At 41.6% G+C, this 26,901-nt stretch overlaps 1 protein-coding gene across 16 annotated transcripts in view; it reads right to left on the bottom strand.

The window, feature by feature from the left end:
* Positions 1 to 26,901, bottom strand: part of DLGAP1 (DLG associated protein 1) — an 866,993-nt gene that overhangs the window by 358,650 nt on the left and 481,442 nt on the right. For 4 of the 16 annotated variants that reach the window (XM_053571473.1, XM_053571476.1, XM_053571474.1 and 1 more), the window contains exon 4: positions 11,324 to 12,352. In XM_053571473.1, coding sequence (XP_053427448.1) covers positions 11,324 to 12,280 — 957 coding nt within the window. In that variant the 5' untranslated portion in view covers positions 12,281 to 12,352. Of the gene's footprint in view, positions 1 to 5,954; positions 6,104 to 6,417; positions 6,566 to 11,323; positions 12,353 to 26,901 lie in introns of those variants that run through there. The other 12 variants (XM_053571478.1, XM_053571481.1, XM_053571486.1 and 9 more) reach the window with 5 other exon arrangements.

The raw sequence follows: 26,901 nt of genomic DNA, 5'->3' as shown, positions 1-26,901 counted from the left end.
GAATGATTGTTCAGTTCATGAGATCATCTGGCATGAAATGCAATGGTGCTTTTTCCGCGCGGTGATCGCCTAGGTCAGATATGGCAAAGCGACCTACACGGTAATTTTCGGCCTATGGATCTGATTTTTCATAAGCCTCACCATACACCGCTCACAGAGCGCTCTTGTTTCTGGTGGATTTGTTTCACCTCCTTTGTGAAAGCCTCAGAGAGAAGGCAGTAAGCAGGAAAATCAGCTATTTATAGGCGTTTTTGACTAAAAGTGTCTGCTCAGCGTGCCATGGAATATTTCCAAGAGGTGGGAGAACAGGAAACTATCTAAAATCAACTAGAAAGTTGGAGGAGTGTGATGGGGGAATGATTCTACATGAGAGGCATTTTCAGAAAGCTCAGATTTCATTTTCAAACAAATGAAACTTTCACTAGCACCCCCTGAGTTACAGATAAGGCAGCTAAACTTTTACAGCTAAGGAGGGGAGAAAAAGGGACATAATTTTCCCAAGGATTACAGGTAGCTGGGATCCTTTAAGGGACTTTAAAAGGAAAAGTGTTGGATAAACGCCTCTCTCCATATTATTTACTGCTGAAGGGGGTGCCAGCCAGATGGATGCCACCCATGGCAGAACACAGAAGAGCAGATGGCATTCTGTGTGGACTGCAGGTCCTGGGTGACCTGACAAGGCCCCACTGGGCCTAGAGGAGCATCTTTATCTTCGCCAATTTCCACTTTTATAACTAAAAAATGGCAAGTCTATCTGTTCAAGTTTTCCTAATTGAGAGACATAATTTTGTTAAGCGGAGCCCTCTCTTCCTGTGGATTCTGATGGGTTTTGTTTTCATAGTTTGGGTGACAGGAGGGAAGCAGGTAGGGTGGGACATCTTTAGACTGTCAACAGCCAGAGGGCCAACAGAAAAAATTTCTGCTTTCCTGGTTTGAAGAGGTCCCGAGAGAGATCCAATTTCCCTGTTCACTTGCTCTTTTGAATATCTGCCGTCTTTAAGAACGACATACCTGGCTTCAGAGCACAGGGACGATTTGTAAGGGACTTAGGGCATGAACAGAGAAGAGTGATGGCCTGTGACCTCTGGTCACCTCTGGCAAGTTGCCAGGGTGGAGACCTTCCTTAGAGGACATGGTTCTCCGAAGCCAATAAAGGAAGGGTGGACAGAGTTCTCTTGTACACAAGCCCCCTAGCCGTCACTGTTAAATTAAACTTGTCCTGTTGACTTAACAAAACGGTTTGGAATAAGGCAGTAGGCTCTTAACAAAATTAAGGTATTCAAAAGAAGCAGGTTTTTTTTTTTTTTTTGGTATGAATACACTAGCTTGAAGAAGATGCAAGAACAGTGTTCCATCAGCCAATATCGAATCACAGGAAAATCTGACCCCAGAGGCTGAGCCATCAGAAGGTTGATCCTATGTGATCCCTTCACCTTCAGACACAAGGCTTATGTGTTGAGTTGGTACACGGGGCGAGGAAGCCTCACATCTACATGGTGAGTAAGATAGGCTGCATCCTGCCTCGGGAGGGGGCTTTCCTTCACCAAAGAATCAGACAGGTTCACCCCAACCTTTGTTTAATGGAAATTAGACCATGCAAAATATACAGAGAACAGTGGGACGGTACACAGAACCCACGGGGATGAGATAAAGCATGCTAACATTTGAGGATCTATAAACTCAAAACATTGTCACCGTATATGTTTCATGTATTTCAAATGTGAAATGAAGCTTTTTTTCCAAGACCTGAAGCAAACACCATCCTATCATCACACCCATTTTATAGACAGATATGGAGGAGTAGAGGGAACCCAAAGTCGGGCAGGAAGTCAGCCTTGAAGCAGAGCTGGTAGTCAGACCACTGGACCCCGTATATTCATCTATTATGCTCTACTGCCCCCTTCAGTAAATAAAATGAAAAATTCAACTTTAGAATTCCCTAGAATTGGCTTCTTTAAAGTGGACTGATCTCTATCCGAATCATCCCATATCTGTGAAATGAGAATCTTTTGAGTTGATACCCCAAATCCTCATTTTATAGACACTCACAACGTGATTTGTGCACATAAAGTTAAGGTGCTTGTAAATACTCACTGATAGAGCAAGTGGCTGTACACATATGTGATTCTACACAAGCACACATACAATATTACCTCGCTGCTTTATAATGTTCCACACAGCATTTCCTACATTAGAGATAGATATTCCCAATCGTTTACTTTTTAGTATTGGATCTAATAACCAAGAGATTAGCCTGTAGCCCTTGGTTGCCCCGATTTAACATCTTTGGTTTCATGGTCACGTTGTCACAATACATGCTGTCCTGCATTGCATGTAATATGTACGTTCAATTTGGTCGTTGAAAATATGGTCACAACTATGTTAAATTTTATCCTAGGAAAGGGAAATAAGGATGTTGGCTCTTGAGAGAGTACAAGGTACTGGCAAGACACTTCAAAATCCAGACCCAGGGCTCTGAAGGCCGGACCCAGATGTCACATATCCCAGCATGAACCAGTTCTGCCCCACCTGTTCTCTGTTGTGACATGTTGTGACACGGCTTACTCATAATGAAACCACTGCCACGCAGGGAGGACTCATCCATAACAGGTGAAATTTTTTTTAAGAATTTAAAGAAACTCCCCTACCTTTGAAACCACAGGATTATAAATTCCAAGTAATAATTCTTTAATATTTTTACTTTTGATGAGACATCTGAGCTGCAAACTTGCTTCAAATCTAACTTTCAGATCTGTTCTAGTCTCTTTTTTCCTTTTACCTCCTTGTGTCCTGGCCTCACTGCCTTAGAAGGATGTTGTGAGAATGGATGAGCTGGCCTTTGAAAAGAACCTTAAAGGTTTTCACAGCTTAGGCTGTAACAGCAGCAGAACTGCCCTGGCAGCCCAGCAGCCAGCTGGCTAGTGCCTATCAGCTGACGAGACGACTGACCTGGTCCAGGTATTTCCTTAGGGCTTATTTTCTTACTTTTCAAGAGAGTAAATTGGATTAAATATTTTTAAAGTCTTCTTTTATAAGGTGATTATTAGACAAAAAGTAGGTAGGAAGATGCAGTGTCCACATTACAGTGAACGGGAAACTATACTTTCCACTGAGGACATTCTGTAATTCTAAAACTGCCATTTTTGGGGGTGGAGGAGAACCCTTGCCTGCTTCTATAATTAGACACCTTAAGATTTTAGAGTCTTGAAGGCATTAGAGAATCCTACAGGTATTTAATAATTGTATTTAAAAAAATTAGAGGAGCAAAAGTCATTTCCTTTAACAGTTGTTGGGTTAACAGTTCTCTTTGCATTGAAGGGACTAAACCTTCTCTGTTTTCACACCAGGGAAGCAGGATATCCCTAACTAGTCTACACTAATGGCTGGAGCTGAAGTTCCATATAATCACTGGAAAAGCGAGGTTATACATTTCCTACTAAGGTCTGTGAAAAATTTGTTTCTCTACTTCCTAGTCAGTCCTCTTCTATGGACTTTGTGAAGTGATGCATTGAAAATGGAGAAGATTTCATGGATCAGAGATCAAAGACAGCATCGATGCTGTGCATATTTTAGAAGGATGATTACAGGAAGGCCTGTGCAGATAAAGGGTGTATTTGCACCTGTACACATACCCCTGGCATACAGTAGCCCCAGGCTCATGGGATTCTACTGCACAGAATGGTCTGTGAAGTAAAAAGGCCGATGTTTTGTGGGAAGTTTTCTAATTCTGTGAGAACAATGAGTAGAAACTCTCAGTCCCAGAGACTAGTGACCTAATGTATAGAAAAGAAAAGACCTATCTATCTTGACAACTCATTTGCAAATGTAAATAGAGGTCTCCTTATCTTAGAACTGAAAACAAAGCAAGGCATATTAATAAACTTTAGCGAATAAAAAAAAGGTTTTTAATGATAGTCCTACATATTCTTACATTTAAAAGATCAGAGAAAAAACAATGAAAGATCAGAGAATTAGGAGAGTCTTCCCTCGATCATGTGAGTACTCTATGTGACAGAAAAGAATGACAACATAGTAAAAGTAAGAATTTGGTCAAAATTAACAAGAGGGTTAAATTATATGCCTTTCCTTACACTACATTTTCTCCTTTGTTTCTGCTTATTTGTGTAACACTAATTCTTTATATCATTACCTTTTGGTCAAAAAAAGAAAGGACTAGTTCGAATATAAATAAATCTTCCTTGCAAAAATAATTAATGCACTTGTTTACTGTAATTCCAGTCTAAGAATTAGAAAAACACTGAAATAAGTGTTTAACAAAAGAACCTTAACAAAATAAAATAATTCTCCCTGTGCAATAATTCACTAAGAAAAATTGTTACCTTTGAACCTAAAACCAAAATAGTGAAAAACACAATCTTATCACAAATCAAAATCAGGTTGGCAATATTGCCTATATACCTTAGAGGTCCCTTAGAACCCTGAAACAAAAAAAACAATGCATTCTAGCATTCACAAATCACTGTGTAAAGTCATAGTATGCTGTGATCTCAAATGGGCCAGAGATTATGGATGGATCTTTCTCTTGAAGAATGGTGAATGATTAACTGCCTTTAATTTGCAATCAAGCCAACTGTCCTCCAAGAAAAATGGAGAAAGTAAACTGGCCACTGAGATCAAGGTGAGTTTTTCTCTAACTCGCCATGAACCAATACTATACCTTCCATTAGTGGATCAGAATCTTGTGAGATCAGAAAGTATACGTCACATATAGAAGTGTCTGACGGTGGATAATCAAGCACTTTTGGTGTTGCTGAGAATCTTTAAAACAACGAAACTGAAAGCCAGAAATGATAGTGTCTTTAACAACTTCTAAGAGAGCTTTCTTCTATTAGTTTCGATCTTCTCTGTCCTGCTGCTGAGTCCTTCTGGACCCTGTTTTCTGTCGTGTTTTGTCAACTGTCTTTTTCCCTCCATTAATTGGATATAGGTGATAGTGAGAATTATAGAGAATGTGAGAGAGAGAAAAAGAGAGAGAGAGAGAGAGTCACTAGGAATCTGCTGTTAATCACTGTTTCCACATTCAACATTAGCACCTGGTACAAGTCATGTCATCTTCCTATCAATGAAGAGGCACAGCTCTCCTAAGATCAGTGAAAAACAGGGCGAAGAATGTGTAAACCAAATAGGAAATGCATTCACAAACCCTGACATTCACTTGCTGGATTATTAAGGCAATTTAAATTAAGAATAAAGAAAATCATCAATTAATGTGGTCGGTGGAGTTTTAAGAAAAAAGACAGCAAGAAAACACGGCAGCAGCCGAAGTCATTAGCAGAAATTGTTCAACATTTTCATAAATTTCATGCAAAGGAGCCTGCACGGAATTCGTAGAGTTTAAACTATTTTAACACAAGAGGAAGGAAAAACTAACTCAGCTAGGGGAAGAAAACTCCCCCTGGGGAAATACAGAAATAATCTTGAACAGAATTTTGAAAAATAATACCTGTATTAAAAATTCCTGTGTTCATGCTTGCTATGAATGCTTCCTTAGTGATATTTTGTGGAGCCTTATTTAAATAACAGACACCCCCCCACACACACCCTCCTGCAAAAAAAAGAGCAATCACCCAGAAATTTTAATTTTGCAAAGGAACAGTAAGTATTCAGGATTCTTATCCTGGAAAATGACCGATCACATTTCAATCACCAGCCACCTAATGTCCTCTAACAGAACCTAGCAGATCGGGAGATTGTGTGCCAGTTAAAGATTTTATGAAGCCTCAGTGGAGACACAGCCTTGTAGGTATCTGATGTCTCAACCTATTTTTTTTTTTTACCATTGTATAGACATTAGTTCGTTAGCTCTTTCAGTCTCACTAGCCATTATTTAGAGGAGAAATAAAATCACAAATCCTTCCTTCTCCCACCACAAAAAACACCCAGATCAACAACAACACATTGTCATCAAATACAAAGTAATAAAAGAGTAATACCCAAACCTGGTCAGTCCTTCCATTTCTTGAAACTTGCACACAGACTGAAGAAACCCACTCAGCCTTAAAAAGGTCGATCATTTTGCTCTCCTAAAATTTCATCTCTGGAAGTGCTTTCTTTCCCGGTCTTGCTGTCTCTCTATCCCTCTCTCTCTCTCTCTCTCTCTCTACTTCTACCGGAGAGCGTTTTGTTTCCCTTTTCCTGTTTCTGCTGCTGGGTGAATGCAAAATACACGATTTGAAGGGATTTTTCTTTTAGTTTAACAGTTGGAAATCTAAAATCTTGCTCTTCTGAATGGCTTTAAATGCCAGTCACTTAATACATAACGTTTGCATAAAGAGGCAAATACAGAATCAAGATTTCTGCTTTTATAAAGCAAAAAATAAAACAACAACAAAAACCACCTTTTACTCCATCTCTGAACCTCTTCCTATGGTATTTATTTAACTATTAAGCACTTACCCTGAGATGTGCCATAAATGCCTTATTCCAAATGTATAAGAGCCAACCACATCTCAACTGAGAATTAAACAGTTTTAATGTCTTCAAATCCATGTTCCTGCTCCCAACCCTAATACAGACAGTCACTGGCAGTGGTACAATAGTTCTAAACAGCAGACATCTGATTCTTGACATTTAAAAATAACAATATTGGAAAAAAAGGGAATCTTTTTTTTTTAAACTACAAACAGCTTGTGAGTGAGCACATATCACCAATTGACTGTATTCACCAAAACTTGTAATGATTTCAAGCTATAATATTTGATTTCTAAATCAATGCCAGGCAGAGACTAAATACCGACAGACTTCCATAGATCCACGATTTTCTATGGAATCATGGCAATGACTTAAATTAATTCTAAGTGATAATTCTACAATGAGAGAATCAGAAATTTGCTAGTACTTATATTCTATTATTGATGAATATTAATTTAATCCTTGTTGGTCCTGAGTTAAATTAGGGACATAATCAGTCTTTCTGTTGCCAGTCTGATTTCATATCCACGTCAAGTCCATGCACAGATTTGGGGTCAAATGCACACATGCAAATTGCTATAGAATGAATCAAGTAATAAAAGCATGCATTTATTTTTATTTCTGAAGCATATTTGGAGTCAGACAGACTTCGTGTTAGCTTTTCCACTTATAATCTATGTGTTTCTAGGCAAATGATTAAATCTTTTGTGCCTCAGTTTTGTTGTCTATAAAAGTAAAGTAAATAGTAATACTTGACAATGTTGTTTTAAGTACTAAATGAGACACTTACGGCTCTGGCACATACGGGATGTCTGATATACTTTGCTTTCTATCTCCACTTTGTATTTGGTGAAGATAGAGGTTGGACATGGTAAATGGAAAGAATACAAACCTTTTAGGCAGACAAATCAGTCTGGACCCACTGTGTTGCCAGATACTAGCCATGTGTCCTTGGGCAAGTTACTTAACCTCGGTCCCTAAATCTCAGTTTCTTCAACTGTAAAATGCCTCTAGAGCCGTGGTTCTCAACTGCGGGTTGCAACCCTTTGTAACAATGAAAATACATAGCGGCATTAGGAAGTTTGAGAACCACTGCCCTAAAGGTTTAAAGAGCCAGTTAGATGACATTTGAAAAACATCTACTTTTAGGCATTTGTCAAATGAGTCCCAGGCCTTTCAACTCTCCAAAATTGCTCTAATCAGTACTCTGACATATGTAACTTACAAATTTCTTTTTTTCTTTTTTTTTTTTAACTTACAAATTTCTAATTGTGGACTGCGATCACAGATCTTCTAGCCCAAGTGCCTATTTTCTATAGCAGAAGAAAGGGCCAAAGGGCTGAAATGTCAAGTCACTAGTTAGTGGTAAATAGGGACAGTGCTTTGCCCACTAAACCTTGTGATGTTGAAGTTAAACACATTTGTAAATCCAGCTTCAATATTAGCTGGCAATTAAGGCAGTATCACTGAAGAAAACAATGGCAAAGAAACCCTCTCTATTTTCCCGAATTTGCTTTGAAGAACAAGTTTATGTATGAAATTATTCCACGGGAGCTGGCTGGAGTTGGTTCACACTATCTTTCTGAGCAGAGGTTCCACAGCATGGCAGAGACCCTCTCCTTTTCCTAGAAGCAATGAGCAGGAACCCAGTTCTCAGGAGATTTTTCTATTGTCCTCCTTCCCCAAGGGAGTGTACAACTCTTTCTTCTCTCCCTTTACAGGATTTCTTCAGCTTCAGCAACTCACTGGGAAGAGCACACTGTTCTACATTTAGTTAATTGACCAACATACTACCCCCTGTGTTGTAATACAGAATGTTTTTTTTCTTTTAGTTTGAAAGCCTTGCATAGAATGCAGACTTAATAAATGTCAATACCTATTAAATAAGATGTGACTTAGAGTTCAGTTTATATTTAAACAGTTGAACTAGCTGGGTACAGGGATAATTATTGCCCAATGCAGGCTAGAAAGCATTCATTTTTTTTTCCAGCTTTCAGTAATTTCAGAATTAAAAACAAAGGAGCTTTGGCTATTAAAGTCAGATTAGCAATTACTCTGGGGAAGAAGGGACGTTAAATGGGATTGAAGAAAGTACGTGTGTGATCCATTACAATTAATGTTTTATTTCTTTGGTTGGTTGATATATAAAATGGGTGCTTGTTTCATTTTAGTTTTTTCTTTATACCTTTCTGTAAGCCTCAACTATTTCACTAAAAAGAAGCTGGCTTAAAGAAGGCATATAGCTTGAAAATAAAATTTCCAAGTCTTTATAATATGAAATATAATAATGCTACTCTGCTAAATCCTATAGTTAAATCTTTAAGATTTCATTTTCATTTTATGGAAGAACTTTAATAATCGTATGTCTACTTTAAAGATTTTATTTTCTTCTTGTTCATTTTCATGCCCTTGACTTTGCAACTGTGCTGGGGCATATTAGAAAGACCTTGTCATCAAACAGATCTAAGTCTAAATCTCAGTCCCACAACTCCCAGGTCATGGGGCTTTCAATCAGCCGATGTTTCTAAGCCTCAGTTTCCTTTCTTATAAAAATGTAGTATTATCACATCCATAATCTCATGATTTATTATGAAGATTAGATGAACTAACAAACATGAAAACATTCCTACAGCATTTAGTACAGAGTAGATTTTCAATTATCAGTTTTCCTCTTTCTTTCCATATCTTCCCACTTTTCACTGCTACTTGAGATTTGACTTCAAAAAATATAAAAGTAAAGAAAAATGAATTTAAGGTAGGAAGAATGTAGGCAATTATACAATCATAATGAAAAAATTTCATTATGAACAAAGACTGTTACTAAATCCATATACAGCACCCTTCTTTAAAGCATCTGCTACTTACCTAATCTCACCACTATGTATTTAAGTGCAGGGTTAAAAAAAATTGTTTTGTTTTTGCTGCTAGTCATAGATCCTTCGCAGACAAAATGCGTCCTGCTCTGGCGCTTCCATCTCCTTACTCATCCTTTCTTCAAGACAGATGATCCTTATCAAAATACTTTCAGCAGTGATGAGCTTTATGTGCTTACAGAATTTCTAGAGCTTTCAATTAGAACCCTTATAATCGTCATTTATATAAATTAAGAGACTGGGTTCTAGTCCCACCTCTGCATGTGTTAACAGTGTAACCCAGTACATTTACCTTTCTTTGAGTCTGCTTTCTCATGTGGTAAGTGGGTTAATTGATCCCTTTTTAGCTTTAAAATTATTACAGCTTTTGATAACTTATTAATGCCTTTAGTAACCATAAGAGGAGATTTTTAGGTGGAGGGAGGGTAATTGGTGGGACCACACCTATGGTGCATCTTACAAGGGTACATGGGAAATTTACTAAATGTAGAATATAAATGTCTCAACACAATAACTAAGAAAATGCCGTGAAAGCTATGTTAACTAGTTTGATGAAAATATTTTAAATTGTATATAAAACCAGCACATTGTACTTCATGATTGTATTAATGTACACAGCTATGATTCAATAAAAAAAAAAAAAGAGGAAATTTTTAGGCAATACCACCTTCCATGGGAAATACTGACCATGTAATTATGTGTTGTTTGTGAATCTAGCCACATGCTGGTGGCTTCTTCCAAACTTCAGTCAGGGGCTCTAGCATTGCCCTTGCCAGGGGACTGCCAGCTTGGAGTATTCTCAGGGCTTGGTGGAGGCACTCCCCGGGGAGCAAAAAGATAAATTTCTCCACCAAAGAATTTTTTCCTTGTATTTTCTTAAGATAGGACTGAGAAATGGGGATGGATATGTCCTACTTTTATGAAAAGGTGAAGGTCATTATTGTAGAAGATTGTGTCTTGGGAAAAATTACAATACTACAGCAATGAGGGAGGGAAAAGACTTTCTCTGTATCTTCATGGAGGTGTCAGCTGGTTTGGGTGATCTAGAGGGTAATGGGGAAAGTATGCAGAGACAGCGGAGGGGGCAGGGCAGCCTGCTTCGGGTCTGTAGAGCAAGTGTAGGATCTACACGCTGACAGTAATTGTATTTTACTTCTCCAATCCCTCTCTTTCCTCCTCTTCTCCCATGTCTTGGGTCTCTGCAGCTGTGCTTGTAAGGTCCCCAAACTGGCTTGTTCTCCACCTCCTCAGGGGTCAGGGCTCATTCTGATTTTGGAAAGCATTTCATTGGATTTATTGTTTCATTTTTTTTCATTTCAAGCCGCATCGGGCTCAGCAGGTACGGCTTGCGGTGTGAGTGGTGCGACAGCGAGTCACAGGTGGAGTCACAGGTGACCCCGTGGTGATGGCTGCGGCTGCCCGATAACCCTTTCATCGCTGATGGGAGGCAACCGCGGGGATCATGGACCCCCCAGGAGTTAGGAGTTAGACTGGGAGTGGGGCTCAGCTGGGGGTGTGGTTAGAGAAGGTGAAGGTGATGACCGTCACTGGGTTCAAACTAATATCTTCAGGCCAGGATTTTGAAATGAAAAAAATGAAACAATAAATCCAATGAAATGCTTTCAAAAATTTAAAAGTTCACTGTTTACTTTTGAAAAAAAAAGAACAGAAAGGTGGATTTATTTAAACCTTCTGGGTAGACTCCCTTTCCTCTCCTTCTCCATCCCATGATCCCTCAGACAAAAGAGAAACACAGGCTGTTAATAATCCTTTGCCTTCACGTGGGAGCGCTTTTCAAAGCGCTTGTGTGTCTAGCATCTTAAGATAACTGAGTGAACTTGGTAGCGTTTATTTCCTTGCGTTTTTCTAATGGGAACACTTAGGCACAGAAATGCTAGATCATTTGCTCAGTTTACACAGACGATTCATGGTAGACCCAAGATAAGAACCCCAGGGGAACGGCAGACCCTTAAGCCAGGGGCTTTTTCTAAGCATCCACCAATTGATAGAAATGGTACCTGCAGGTACTGGCAGGAACGTTCTTGCTGACACGACTCGGACTTCACCATGGCCTGGTCCATGTTGACCGAGGCTTTCTGGTAAACCTCCCGGGCTCTGCTCACGGTCAGTGTGGAGGACCAGGCGCTCTTCTTCAGGAGCGGGGCATCCAGGTTGACCGGCAGGTTGGAGCAGGTGGAGCACTTGACATCGTTGTTACTCCGGGAGGCCTTGACCGCCTGCTCGCTGATGGTGTTGTAGGCCTCCATGAAGTACTGCGAGGCCGAGCGGTCGGGGCAGCGGCCCATGGTCATCACGGCCGAGGGCGCGTGGTAGATGCACATGTCGCCGTCGAGGTTGTCGTCCGAGCTCCACCAGCCCGGGGAGGCGTTGGCGCGTGCCTTGGGCTCGGCGCGCCGCTCCTTGCTCTTGCTGCGCTTGCCGTATCTCACCGTCTGCGACTCGTCTGGGCTGGCCTTGCCCCCGTTGACGCTGCCCTTGGACGGCCCCTCCAGGGAATGCGACTTGGTGAAGAGCTTCTGCACCGAGTGCACCAGGTGCCTGATGCGGCCGGGGCTGTCGCTGCGGTGCTCCAAGGCCGTGCGCTTGTACTGCAGCGTGTGGTAGCCATCACGGTGCAGGGGCAGCTGCCGCTCGAACTGGTCCAGCAGGTTGGCTGGGATGCGGTTCGCCTTGGCGGCCAGGGTGCGGGGCACCAGGGCGCACTCGTCCTTCAGCTCCTGCTGCGAGGTGTAGTGCCTGCGGGGGAAGGTGCTGCTGGCCAGCGGGTCGCTGAAGGGGCCCAAGCACTCGGCCTGGAAGGAGTTGCGCTGCGTGTAGTAAGGGTGGTCCGCGGGGTGGTGCTCCACCGGGCTCAGCAGGTACGGCTTGCGGTCTGAGTGGTGCGACAGCGAGTCACAGGTGGAGTCACAGGTGACCCCGTGGTGATGGCTGCGGCTGCCCGATAACCCTTTCATCGCTGATGGGAGGCAACCGCGGGGGTCATGGACCCCCAGGAGTTAGGTTCCAGACCCGTCTTGGGCAAAAACCTGGGAGAATGAAGAGGAGGGGGGGAAATCGTTAATACTTTCCTTGGAAAGCAGATACTTGCTTGCTTTTGAAAGTGCTATTTACTGCTGTGTTCCTTTCCTGGCAGAAGAAGAACTTATTACTGTGTCTTAAAAGAGCTCTGTAGGGTGGGAAAGCTGACTCCGAAGCCTAAAGGGAGAAAAGGCAGGGGGGAAAGCTAGAAAACTTGGAAGAGGAAACTATAAAAAATGCCAAAATTAAAAAAAAAATGTTTGAAAGAGCAATTCCCGCTTCCTCTGTGATTTAATAATTGGATACATCTTGCCCTGGCTTCTTTGCTTTTATTCTCTACTACATGTGACTTGTTAAAGACAGCACCTGAGAAGGGCTCATTCCCTTGAGAAGCCCTTGCTGAGACCACTGGCAGAGAGAATTCGTTCCCCTTTTGTGCCTTCCAGAACCTACAGAATAGTTCCTACAAGAATTCTTCCAGTTTAAGTTCCTTGCAGGCTGGCTGGCCTCTGAGACACCATTAAGTCCCCCTACTCAGGACCAAACCATGTCAGTAAGTGCTCCAAACATGTGAATGAAAATGTGAGTAGAAGAGCAAGATGAGTTAGGGGAGCCGGTGGCATCCTCCCTCTTTAGGCTTTATCCTGTTTTCTGCTACACGGTTTCCCTTTAGAATTCTGGAAACAGATGCAGCACACAAACAATCCCCCTGGGTTAGCCAGAACTAAACAAGGTAAGGTACAGCAAATCAGAGATGGAGGGAAAATCTGCCCGTGTATTTCTCTTCTTTTCTTTTTGAGACGGGGTGGTACTCTGCTGCCTAGGCTAGAGTGCAGAGGCGTCATCGTAGCTCACTGCAGCCCCAAACTCCTGGGCTCACGTGATCCCTCCACCTCAGCTGCCAAGTAGCTGAGACTACAGGTACCACACCTGGCTAATTTTCCTATGTTTTGTAGAGATAGGGGGTCTATGTTGCTTGGACTGGTTTTGAACTCCTGGCCTCAAGCTATGCTCTCTCCTTGCCCTCCCAAAGTTCGAGGATTGCAGGTGTGAGCCACCATGTCCAGACTTGCCCTTGTACTTCTGACATTCCAGGGTCAAGAGCTTCCTCTAAACAAAATGAGACCAGAAGAGGAACAAATGAGTTTGAACTGGCTAATCTGAGGCTCATGTGTCTCCTTATCCTGCTTTAAGATTTCTTGTCAAATGTTCACAGGTGATGCAAAATGACCAAAGGTAAGGCCCTTTGAAAGTTCCTGGGGATGTGCATGAAGGATTCTAAACTACCATTCAGCTCAGTCTCCAAGAGATGTCAGTCCTGAAAATTTCACGTGGGGATAACTCAGTCTATTTCCAAGACCCGATCTTCCCCAAGCCTTAGGAACAGGGACCACTATCTCACCAGGACCGAGTATTTTCTTTTGACTCTACCACAGTGTTAGAACAAGCACCTGGCTAAGTTCCTACTGACGGCCTGATTTTTTATTAAAGCTTCTCATAAGACAAAAATTGTCATATTAAGAGGTGTCCTGAAAAGCCAACGTGACTTTCCAAAATACACAAATGTCATTTCAGACATTCAGAGAGGGAGTGATAAATGGTTTAATTAAAAAACAAAACAAAATAAGACAGTCCTCTTGGCCTCATGAAGAAAGACATGGCTTTTGAGAGGTCAGCTCTTGCCTATTCCATGGGACATACTGTGTCTGAGCTCATGACAATGTTGACAGACTTCACCTATGTTTCATGAAGCTCTTTTCTTCATTCTGTCTGCCAGCATCTGGATTCACCATTCGAGACAACTGTTGGGATTTTTTAATCAGTGGAGTCATTTGAAGTTGGTTCATCTACTCAATTATGGGCTCCTTGAGGGTGGAGACTAAGTTTCACTCACCCTGTACCTAGCAAAGTGCCATCCCAGTTGATAGTGGGAACTCAAATATTTTTTCGGTGACTTAATGCAGTAATGCAAACTTTCCCAAAGTGGTTCATACTGTGACTCAAGTAGCATCTGTTCAGTGAAAACACAACTTCATGGAAGGGCTGTGCAAGGCCAGGAAAGGCTGCCCAAGAATCTAGGGGGACCATTCCATGGGTATTCTAGGGACCAGTGGTGTTCAGCCCAAGGCAGCAAGCCAGCAGGCAACACTCCTTCTGTACCCATTTGCTTTCAACCTGGGACTCTCCACAACCCACTGAAGACTATCCCAACTTTTGTAGTTCTACTTGCCTGGACATTAAAGTCTGGGAGTGTGCCTGACCTGATGACCACAGGACGCCTAGACAGGAGATGAGCTTCCTGGTGGGGAAAGAGAACCTGATACCTGAAGCAACAAAAAGGAACTCAGGACTTAAGATACCTGTGGATCAGGAAAAACCTATAGGTGAGTACTTGTCCACTGTAAAGAGCCTAATGAAAATGAAAACCAGCTGGATGCAGTGGCTCATGCCTGTAATCTTAGCACTCTCAGAGGCCAAGGTGGGTGGATCCCTTGAGCTCAGGAATTCAAGACCAGCCTGAGTGAGAAAGACCCCATCTCTACTAAAACTAGAAAGACTAGCCAGGCATTGTGGAGGGTGCTTGTAGTCCCAGCAACTTGGGAGGCTGAGGTAAGAGGATCCCTTGAGCCCAAGAGTTTGACGTTGCTCTGAGCTATGATGCCAGGGCATACTCTAGCCAGGGCAACAGAGGGAGACTCTGTCTCAAAAAACAAATAAACAAACAAAAAACCTTGGGACTACTTTGCATGAAGTTGTGATTCCAAGAGTAGGTTGTGGCAAGGAAGGATTTAAGAGGGTTAAATATTTGCATTTTAGCAAAACTGTGGCACAAACTAATGTGATGGAAAAAATCATATCATTAGGAAGTCTCCCTCTATAAACCAGGTCCCACTGAAGGTATTTTTGCCTCTAAAATATGAACTTAAAAAATAAAAAACAAAAATGATGATTCATTAAGATTATAATCACATAATAAATCTTGTGATTACACATAATAGACTCTTAATGTATAAAATAATATGGGATAATGCTTCAAAATTTCTTCCTGAAGCAGCTGGGTTTTGGGTAGATATTTTCTGCTACATAAAATATGAAACTGGCAAGAGCTAAAAACATGAATTATACATATTTACTTCAAAATGTACAAGATTATTTTAATCAGATATTCAGTACTTAATTATCTTTAATATGTGAGCAGTATTTCATGTAAGGTGATGTTACCTGAGGACAAGTAGAGCAAATGAAGAGCCTTTTTATGGCCACTAATGATGAATTAAGTCAAATGATGTAACCAATGATGATTTCTATAAATCAGACATTCACACTGTGATTTTTACTAAAATTTAAGTAGGCTATTTTCAGCCTAATGACAAGCACCTATATTTTCTCAGAGAGTAACAAATTTCATCAAGAATAATTAAGTTAACTTTCCTCCTTCTTTCCTTAGTACCTGTAAAAGGGATATTGACATCTTGATCTTTTTTTTCCTCTGCCATGTAAGCAAATGAGCTCATAAAAATGCCAATAAACATTTTTAAATGCTCAATTTGTTTTGCTGGTCAAGGCCAAATAAATGACTTAATAGTCTGGCCCTTTCGATAAAAAGTTCTTATACTGTCTTCTGCCTTCTTATCATTTTAGATTGAAAACAGGTCAATTTGTGATTATAAAAGAAAGAAATGGACTTTCTACTTTCTCAGCAATTTCCTTCATGTTTTTTGATTGTTTTCTACTTGGAAACTTGGAAAACAAACTTTGATTGTTTTCCTCTGTGACCTAAAATCTTAATACTGTTGACAAAGGATGGACACTGCTGTAAGATCTGCTTTTCCTTCTATCTCATTTTCCTCTTACCTTATTCTTAAACTTCCATTCTAACAGTGACTTTTCTCTCACTTTTTTCCCCTTACCCTAAGTAATGTTTATAAGTGGCATCCATGGGCCCCACTTGCCCCCACCTGTGCTGTGACCTACAGCTTTATTAGGAAGCATTAGCTGAGCATCCCTCATCTGCTTATTGCCACAAAGACCACCAAACACATACTGTGAGGCCCTAATGGCCAAAGGGCTTATGATGGATAGAAAGGGATGTGACCTAGCCATGAAGAAAAGAAATAACAATTCTTATCACTCTATGATGCTTGGAGGAGGAAGCTACTAGCCCCTCAATTAGATTTTAAGTGACCATAACAATTTCTGAAAGTACGAAGGGAAATGGCCTTTTATGCATGTTCTTTGAACAAGGATGGAGAATGTGGTCAAGAGGCTCTCATGAGAATTTCTGCAACTACAGTATTATCTCTGATGTTTCATTTCACCATGACTTTAAAGTTAAGTGTTTGCATCCTCTTAAGTTCAAGGTTACCATTAGACCATCTGTCCCGGTTTTTGGCTTGGAGATTTTGTTAACTTTATTGGTGACCATGAGATGAGTTCAGAGGGTGAGATGCTGACTGTTTTTCCAGAGTTCCCACACCTGGAGCAGAAGCATTGCTGCCCAGATGATGACTAAAGCAAGAATAATCAAGCACTGCAAAGGAAATTCTCAAGGTAGGTAATTCATTAGACCTAAGGAAAAAACAAACCACACATTCAAAGTTGCTGACAAGGGAAAAATAGTCCTGCAAGGCTGGCAAATACTTATATCATTTTGATTTCCATGCATGTCTTTATTTAGAGCTACCGTTCTTGATGTTTCTTTATGTGTGGAGAGAAGCGCTCTGAAGGCCCCCGTCCTCCACCCTGTCTTACTCTCCAAGGACAGGCGATCATGACTTGCTTTAGAAAAAACAATTTAAGTAGATAGTGCTCGGGAAAACAGAGAGCCGTTTTATGGTTTGGGGAGACATCAGAAAGAGGAAATTTTCATGAAACTTTTCAGAGTCAAGTCACCTTTTTGGCTTCTGTCCACCTGCCTGCAGCTTGCCCATGCAAGGTTATAACATTCAGCTGAAGAGAGAATAAAAGATCCTTTGTTGAAAAGTACAAAGCGGCCCCCAAATAATGACTGTGTTCTCCAGTCTCCCTAGGTGTGCACAGATGACTAATTCTGACTAATGGGATATAATTGGAAATGACATGCAATTTCTGGAAAACATCTCTAAGGTGAGATTGCTGTCCAGAATGCAGCCCCGAGAGCTGGGTGAGCAGTGAATGACCTTGTAGCGTGAGGAGGAAATTATAGTTTGAGGAGGACAGAAACATGAGATAAAGGTGCTGGCCACAGTGGAGTGCCACACCAGCCCTGGACATTCCTCTGCATTTTGTTGATGCGGAAGGAAAACAGACCCTTACGTTGGCTACAACTCTTGTCATTGTGCCTTCTGTGTTTTGACCCTTGCGTCTGAACCTATTCCTAAGCAAGGGGTATGGTTAGAGCCAAATCATAGACGTGTTTGGTGAGCCATTCTAGGGGAAAGGTATTTTGCAGGTGGTGGTGGTTCGTTAGAAGGATTTAAACAAAACAGTGGCAGGGTCACACTTGTGCTAATGATTTCTCTAGCTGTGGTTAGAGAAGAGATACGGGAGCAGGGAGGGACAAGAAGATCTAAAGGAAGCAAGTACTTCTTGGGAGGGCAATTCATGAGAGAAGGTTGAAAGAGGAGTAAACCCAAAAGGGTGACAATGTCCTGGCCAGCTGGGCAGCGTCTCCCGATTCAGCTTCCTTGGCCACACATCTAGGCTCCTACCACAGTATGAACGCACATGGTACTTTTTCTACACAGAACAACCTTCTCTGCAATGAGGTTGTGGACTTTTTATTAGTAATTTCTCCTCTACTTATAATCAATCTCAATTCTCTGAAGATCAGGAACAATGAACTAGCGGGGAGCAGTGGCTCACACCTGTAATCTTAGCACTCTGGGAGGCTGAGGTGGGTGGATTGCCTGAGCTCAGGAGTTCAAGGCCAGCCTGAGCAAGAGGGAGATCCTGTCTCTAAAAATAGCCAGGTGCTGTGATAGGTTCCTGTTGTAGTCTCAGCTACTCAGGAGGCTGAGGCAAGAGGATCTCTTGAGCCTAAGAGTTTGAGGTTGCTGTGAGCTATGACTCTAGGGCACTCTACCAAGGGCAACAAAGTGAGACTCTATCACAAAAGAAAAAGAAAAAGAAAAACAAAAGGAGGATGAACTATATCAATGGTTCTCAACCTTCCTAATTGCTGTGTTGTTACAAAAGGAACACAGACCCACAGGTTGAGAACCTCTGAACTATATGAACGCTCAATAGACTGATGATTTTTTTTTTTTCGTAGAGACAGAGTTTCACTTTATGGCCCTTGGTAGAGTGCCATGGCCTCACACAGCTCACAGCAACCTCCAACTCCTGGGCTTAAGTGATTCTCTTGCCTCAGCCTCCCGAGTAGCTGGGACTACAGGCGCCCGCCACAAGGCTCGGCTATTTTTTTGTTGTTGTTGCAGTTCGACCGGGGCCGGGTTTGAAGCCACCACCCTAGGTATATGGGGCCAGTGCCTTACCCACTGAGCCACAGGTGCCACCCTAGACGATGATTCTAAATTCTAAGAGCATGGTTCTCATTAATACACTACTAAGAAATGAAGCTGTGGCATTGTAGGGTAAAAGTAAACAGAAAACTGAACAGTTTTTGGAAATTTTCTAACCTTCTGAATCTGTAGTTGCATAAGATTGACTGAGTGCCATTTTCTTTCACTTTTTCAGGCTTTTGTACCTGAATATTTTCATATGGCGTATACTTAAAATTCTGCAAGTACTATTAGCGCACCTTTGAATAAGCACAGTCTGAAATGTGCCAATTATGTTACTCAAAGTACAATGCTAAGCCATTTCACAGATGCAGGATGTATTTTGGCTTGTCATTAACATGAATGGCTATCCTAATCATTTGCAGTTTGATTTTTTTGTGACTACCTCATCCATCAGTTTGCTCCTACAAATAAATACCTCTGGAGGCATTTCCCTTTCAAAACACACAATATTGTATGAAAAACAAAACAAAAACAACTCAAACCTTCTCCAGTTTGATCACAGTAGCAGAGCAATTATAATCACCTTTGTTTCCATACAAAGCTTTAAAAATGGTTTCATAACAGTCTTTGAGAATAAAAAGGTGGAGGGCAGTTATCCTTGAGGAATGATTAATAGGTCTTCATTAATACCGGCAGTTGAGCAAAATGTCATAGGACTTAGGACATGATATTAATGTGAAGATAATCCAGGCATTAATTATAGAATGTCATAACATTATAGTGGTTTGACATAGGCTGAAGGTGACTCGGCTGACTCCATGGGGCCTTGGAGCTGTGTTTCTTGTGGAATTGTTCTCATTTGGATTTCCAGGAGAGGGTTGGCTATTTCAGATAAGCCAACTCCCAGATGGATTCCCCTGGGAGTCAGCTAAGAGCATGTGGTCACTGTGACCAGCCAGTGTCTTTCTGGGTCCACCGTAGGCAAGGGGATATCCTATCTTATGGGATACGATTTGTGTCTGTAAAATAGTCACAGAGGGGGCAAAAACTATCAGTGTGTACTAAAAAAATTTAAAAACTTGGGAAAATTTTGTAAGTCACTGATTAATCCACAATGATTTTCAACCAGTGTGCCATGAGAAGATTTTAGGTGTGCTGAGAAAATTTTTAAAGATAATTAATTGAATTATTTTCAAAAGAAGTTCAAAGCACATAAGTGTATTTTTTTCACTCTTTTTTTGATCATAACCTAAGTGTGCCATGGAAGTTTATAGGTTCAAGTGTTCTGTGAGATAAACAAAAGTTGAAAAACACTAAAAGAGAAACAAAGAATGATCATAGGACAAAGCCGTTTTATGGTTATAGAGACAGCCATGATGGAAGATGAAAAAACACAAAAACTGTGACAACCAAAACAACACGATAACAAACTTGAAAAGGAGCTATGGAAATAGCCTTTGATGAAAACGGAGTTATTTTTGTCTACATTGCTCATAAGTAGTTGAATAGTCTTGTGAACATGTTCTGGCACGTTCCAGACGACTTGCCTCACAGCCAGATTTTATATATATATATGTGTGTGTGTGTGTGTGTGTATTTTTTTCACCTGAATCAAGTTTTCTCCTAAAAATTCCCTTCTTTTAAATGCTTTTTTTTAAAAAACCAAGTTTGCTGAAGAAATCTACTTTGACTGAGTGCTGAGGCCCCCCAAAAGTGCCTATAGTGAGCCCATTTTTGGTAGTGGCTCAGCTGACAGCTGCTTTGGGGGACTCCTTCCCTGTTCTCAGCATTGGCTGATGACATCCTGGCCAGGACTGTTGAGGGTCATCACCACATTCTCGGAGCTGAGGGAACTGGGATTGAAGATCCAACTCAGAGGCATTGGTACAGAGGCTTAACTGAGCTAATCAGTTGCTCACTTCAGGAAATTGAAACAGGAACGTTCCTGGAGTCCTAGTGAGCTTATCTGCAAGGCTGAGGAAAGGAAGGACCTGTGTTGGCCCCTTGAGAAGCCAGAATCACATGCAGTTGAACTATGGAGCAGCAGAAGCCAAGGCCCTGCAGGGGGCACGTGTGTGGAGAGAGGGGAGGAGTCAGTTCACAGGTGGTGTAATCCCAGGGGAAGAAACAGAAGGAAGCTGCCAACCTTCTATGTCTAGTCAGACCCAAAGAGGCTGTAGTCATCTGCGGCAGAACCGTGGTAGGCCCAGAAAAACTTATTCATCTAAGTACAGGGTAACTGCCCCCTGGGGATAACTGCAGGTGTAACAGAAGCCCTACTAATGTGGTCTCTGTCCCTGGGTCCAAATGTGAGTCACTCTCAGAAGCAGCCCCATCAGAGTTGGCTAAGTTACCTTCGTCTGGCTTTATACAAGGTTAAGGATTTATCGGCTCTCACAAACTGTGCATGTTTGTTCAAATTCTTCATTCACTCTTTCAAAATTATCAGGAGTGCCTGACTGTGTGAGAGAGAGGCAGGCAGTCAGGTACCAGGGAGGAGGCCAGGAGTAGGGCCGTCTCTAAACTCAGCTGTCCTACATCCTACAGAGTTCTTCCTCGGGCGAGCTCCACCTTCCTCGGGAATTACACCTGTGATTTCTCAAACACTGTCCCTTCCTTCTGCTTCCATCTTTCTATATTTTTTCAAGTGCCTTTTTCTTACTCTTCACATATCTAGCAACCTGAGTCCTTTTTAACTTTTTTCATTTTGAAACCAGTCTTAATTCTCCTCCAGAATCGTACACCCAAACATAAGTTTTCAACAAAGCAAATCTACATGCATTTGACTTGCTGGAACACTTTTGCCGTGGTAGAGAAGACAGCATGATGACGTTTATTGTTTCTGGATTAAACTTTTGACAGATAATCATGCTGGCCTGCAAGCCATCAGTGTGTTTGAATGGACTGGGCATGAAGTCAAATCAAGCCGATACATATGAATTTAATCACAATTATTGGTTAAATGGCTATTATTTACACGCAGGGCACTAGGCACTGTGGAAAGGATGGAGGATTCTTAATGCCCCACTTTTCACTTCCTATCTCCCGAGTCTTATCTTTCCCTTACTTCCACTTTCACTGCTCTCTGATGGCTCGCCTGATGACTTTTTCCACTGTCCGCTTCCTCCACTCTGCCCTCTTCCCCACTTCGGTCAGTCCCTGTTGGTCCTGCTTCCTCCCTTGCCAGCCTCGGAGACACAGCAGCTCAAATATTAGGACCCTCAGCTCTCTCCATCAACGATCCTTCTACCTCATCTGTTCTGGATAATATTATAGAAACCAAGGACTGATGCCACCATCCTTTTGTCTTTCCACACAGGCGCTGCCGAGTGTCACTGGACATGGGGCTGGTGCCATGACAAATGCCCAGTGTCCACTCTTAGCCCTGCTTCCAAAGCTGATTCGAAAAGCATTCTGGGTCTCCTGCTTCTGTTCCTGACCACACAGGGCTATCCCAAGCCTTTGAATCACTCATTATTTCTCATCTGGACTTAGTTGGGAAAAGAAATTAGTAACCAATAAATACCAGGTGAATAAAAACAGAAGGGTTTCTCTCCCTTCAGGAATCATAATGACAACCATTTTTGAGCACACGTTGACCACTTTAAATGCATGATCTCATTTCATTTTCAAACAACCCTGTATGGTGGGGACTATTCTCTGGAAAAGGAAACAGATTAAATAACTTGTCTGAGATCATAGCTAGTAAATTTTGAATACAGCATGTTCTTAATTACCAGACCATAATGACTGTTCTCATTACCTCTGAAACACACACACACACACACACACACACACGGTCTTTTTTATAATGCTAACAGTACAATTTGTAATGTGATCTTTGCTGTCTAATGATGCCCTTCCCAATCTATACCTTTAAGAGATAATCTAAGCCTTTGACTGTGACCCAAGGTGGGGGGCTTCCTCCACCTGCCAGGCAGCTTTCCTCCTCTCCTTGAGTCTGCGGAGCTTTGCCCAGTGACTCTGTGTACCTTGGATTCCTCCCCACTTACCGCCCTCACCAATGTCTCTATTTTGTGCTTTCTAAAATACTCACTTCCATTCTCCAAGCAAATTGCGTATTCTTCCTTCAAAAGTAGGTACAGGGTGGAGGGAGGGTAATAGGTGGGGCCACACCTACGGTGCATCTTAGAATGGGTACAGGTGAAACCTACTAAATGCACAATATAAACGTCTACATACAATAACCAGGAAAATGTCATGAAGGCTACGTTGAACAATTTGATGAGAATATTTCAGATTGTATATGAAACCAGTACATTGTACCCCTTGATTGAACTAATGTACACAGCTATGACCTGGCTTATTGTACCCTCAATGAATCCCCAACAATAAAAAAAAAAATGTACACAGCTATGATTTAACAATAAAAAAAAAAAAAGTAGGTACAAATATAGCCTCCTCACAAAGTGTTCCCTGGCTAAAGGAAACATGGGAATGATAAGCCTCATCTAATTTATGGTCTAGTTGAGAAAATAACTCACATGAAAGCGAACAATCAGAGAATAATCTGCGCCAGAATCTAATCAAGTGCTGGAATTGTGTGGCATGTGCTGCATACATAATGTACCGAGTCAAAAGCTTTTGAAAGAGAAGTCTAGAAGATGCCAAAGCCAAGGAATTCGGAGATGTCTCAGTTTAGGAGGTTACAGTAGTTCAAGATGAGGTTACACATTCTTCCAGATGAGGTTCTTCAGACAGTGTGCAATGCTCACTCTCTTTTGTGTTCAAATCTAACCATTTCTTCTGGCTGAATGGTACTCCATGGCGTACATATACCACAGTATGTTAATCCGATGGGCACTTGGGATGCAATGTAATCAATACGAATATGAAACCAATATGCAAACAACTAAACACCCACTTGAAAGAAAAACCCAAGCATGGTATAGTGAGGGGGAGAGGAGCTGAGAGGCAGGGAGGGAGGAGGAAGGAGGGTGATTGGCGGGATCTCACCTAGTGTGCACAGTGTGTCGTGTTCAGCACAACCCCTGAGTGAAGGGCTCCACTACAACTTGAACTTTACCTTAGAAATGAAAACAATGTAACCTTAACATTTGTATCTTGACATCAATTTTTTAAAAAAGGAATTAAGATTCAAAATTAAAAAAAAAATCTAACCATTTCATTTCTCTTCTGCCTTTTTCACTGCTCCTATTTCTACCTTTGACACGATCTTTGATGATACTATTCAGATGCAGGTCAGATGATCTTACAAACTCTCACTGTTTAGCTCTTTCACTGGGTTCCTTTTATTGGACTGCTCCTTGGTAACAAGCCACTGGCCTATGTCAGGAGCCACAGAAATAGACATTTACATTTGCCACGGTTTGTACTGTTGGGATGTCGCTGTCCTCAGCAAAAAGTGACTTTGAACAAGGTGCCATGCATGGGGTACATCCCTCTCAGGTTTTAGTGGTAGCAAAACTATGTGCTTAACAACTGCCTTTAACCCTGCAGCTGCTGTCACCCCTGTACGCTGAGTGTGTTTCTGTATCAAGCAGCGGGTGCTCCAACAGCTTGAATGCCAGGAAGTTTATCAGGAAATTTATGCGAAAAAGTAGTGGTTTCATTGCATTTCTGCTTTTATTCTATTTTTTTGGTCTTTCCCTTAGCTGTTTACCCCTTCTCATGATACATACAATCTTGTAAAACCACTTCAATCCTGTGGAAAAAACTTGTGGTAGAGGCAGGGAATCTATATCCATGTGTCTCTGGGGGGCAAAAATACAAGATGTGTTGTTAATCTATATTTTTCCTTCACTTGATACTATCAATTGACCATAACAGTGATTCTCAACCTTGCATGCTTGTTTGTTTGTTTATTTATTTATCTGTTTATTTATTTATTTTTCATTTTTGGGGATTCATTGAGGGTACAATAAGCCAGGTTACACTGATTGCATTTTTTTAGGTAAAGTCCTTCTTGCAATCGTGTCTTGGACACATCCCCACCTTGCGGTGGCCCCGAGAATCTGCATTTCCAACAAATTCCCTGGCCATATTGATGCTGGCCTGGGAAGCATCCTCTGAGAACTGCTGAACTAGACTTGACATTTCTTACTTTGGTGATTCTTCCTAGAACACACACCTTCCTTCTCTCCATTAGAGTTTTCTTTCAAGCCCCAGCCCAGTTGCTGCTGTTTCGGTGAAGCCTTCACTGGATCTGGCAGCAGCGCTGACAGCTGCCTTGTGTGTTCTCACACAGGGCTGCCTCTCCTTCAGGCACTGCAGCGTGTGCTGTGACTTTTTTTGCTATGTGCACCTCTCCTCCAGTGCACCAGGAGATGGCCTTCGGCATGGGGTGAGGGTGGGGGTCTTACTCATTTCCATATCACCATTTTTTAGGAAAGTCTCCAATAATCAAGAAATGTTAGCCAAATAAATATATGAATGGGAATTTTTCTGCTTTGGGCAACAAGACATTTTCATGCCAAATAGGATAATTTATAAACAAAGTGACTATCTTTGAACTGGGAATAATGGGCCATCAATACATGTACCCCACAAAAGAGAAGGACTGTGTTAATTGGCAAGCGTTGGAGCAGTGATGACACAGGCTGCGTCCGTCCTGTGGCTTATTCATCCTCCTTCTACCTCCTCAGCAGTTAGAGGCCCTTGAACTACAAAGGCAATGATGAAGGAGTTACTGTGGAAAACACTAGGCCAAACTCTCTGTGTATCCCTGAAAACAGGAACTCTTTGGTTAGAACTCGGCTGCTAATCAACGGATGGTGTGAGGGAAGGCTGTGTCTCTTTCTGGGGTGCACTACAAGGCTGCTCAATGAGCTGTAGAATTATCTACCTTATATTTTTTTTCTTTCCATTTAAAAAAAAATTTCATATTAAAATGTTTAGGGTACATTGTTTTCAATTCTAAGATAAAGTTCAAGTTGTAATTGAGCCCTTCACCCAGTGACACCCCCACATTGTGTACATTAGATGAGATCCCACCAATTGCCCTCTCTCCCTCTTCCCTTTCCTCTCTTTTCCTCCCCTTGCTAGACTATATTTGTGTTTCATCGTTTGTGTGGGTAGGTAGTGTCTATATATTGGTTTCATATTAGCATTCAGTACATTGGATTTTGTTTTTCATTCTTGAGATACTTTACTAAGAAGAATGTGTTTCAACTCCTTCCAGGTAAACATAAAAGATGTAAAGTCCATCAAACCATGAATGGATCTATCTGGTATTTTTTAATCTAGTAAAATAGATTGTAGGAGGCACCTGTGAGAAATACTTTGGCAATAACGGATTGGGGAAGGGATTTAACATCATTGGCTCTCCTTAGTGAGATGCAGGAGAGAACCAAAGTATATACCTCATTGGTTAGCAGTCTCCACACCTGCAGTCTAGGTGGCCATGGGATTACTGCTATAAATAGCTTTGGGAGACGTTAGCTGGGGCTCCTCCTTTGGCTCCGCTTCTTGCTCGGAGGACGCTTGATTTGCGCCCCCCTACAAAGACAGCTGCTGAGAGATTGCTGCTGAGCTGCTCGCTCCTACTAATATTGACTGTGACTTCTAAGGTGCTTTGGCACCTGAGACCTGACCAAGACCTACCCTGAGTAAACTGGTGCAGCAGCCTGTGTCCAGACAGTTGATTGGGCCGGGGCAGAGACCTAGCGTCTCAGCTCCCATGAGGCCCTCAGTCAGGACCAAAAACACAGCATCGCTGGCCCTGACAATAGATAACATTCGTTTTTTTCTATGTGCCCCCCCCCAATATTTATTTAGCATCTATTAAATGACGGGTACAGTTCTAGGAACCAGGAGTCTAGTACTGAACACAACTCAGTCAGTCCAGGCCTTCATGGAAATTATATTCTTGTGTTGGGAGACAGAAAGTAAATAAATATATCCTATATAAAATGATGACAATTGTACCATATAATAAGTTAGGTGATTATATTCTAAATGCCTTCTATAACCAGTGTTTTATAAACACTTCCCTGACCTGAGGGTATAGAAAATTTTACAAAAATATTGGCTTATTTAGTAAGAGGAAGTATAGTAAAATTTGTCACCATTATAGGTTGAGTACCGCTTATCTGAATGGCTTGGGACCTGAAGCATTTGGAAGTTTGAAT

The sequence above is a fragment of the Nycticebus coucang genome, chromosome 19 (assembly GCF_027406575.1).
Source record: "Nycticebus coucang isolate mNycCou1 chromosome 19, mNycCou1.pri, whole genome shotgun sequence".
NCBI classification, from domain to species: Eukaryota; Metazoa; Chordata; class Mammalia; order Primates; family Lorisidae; genus Nycticebus; species Nycticebus coucang.
This window is presented reverse-complemented; position numbering and strand designations above follow the sequence as displayed.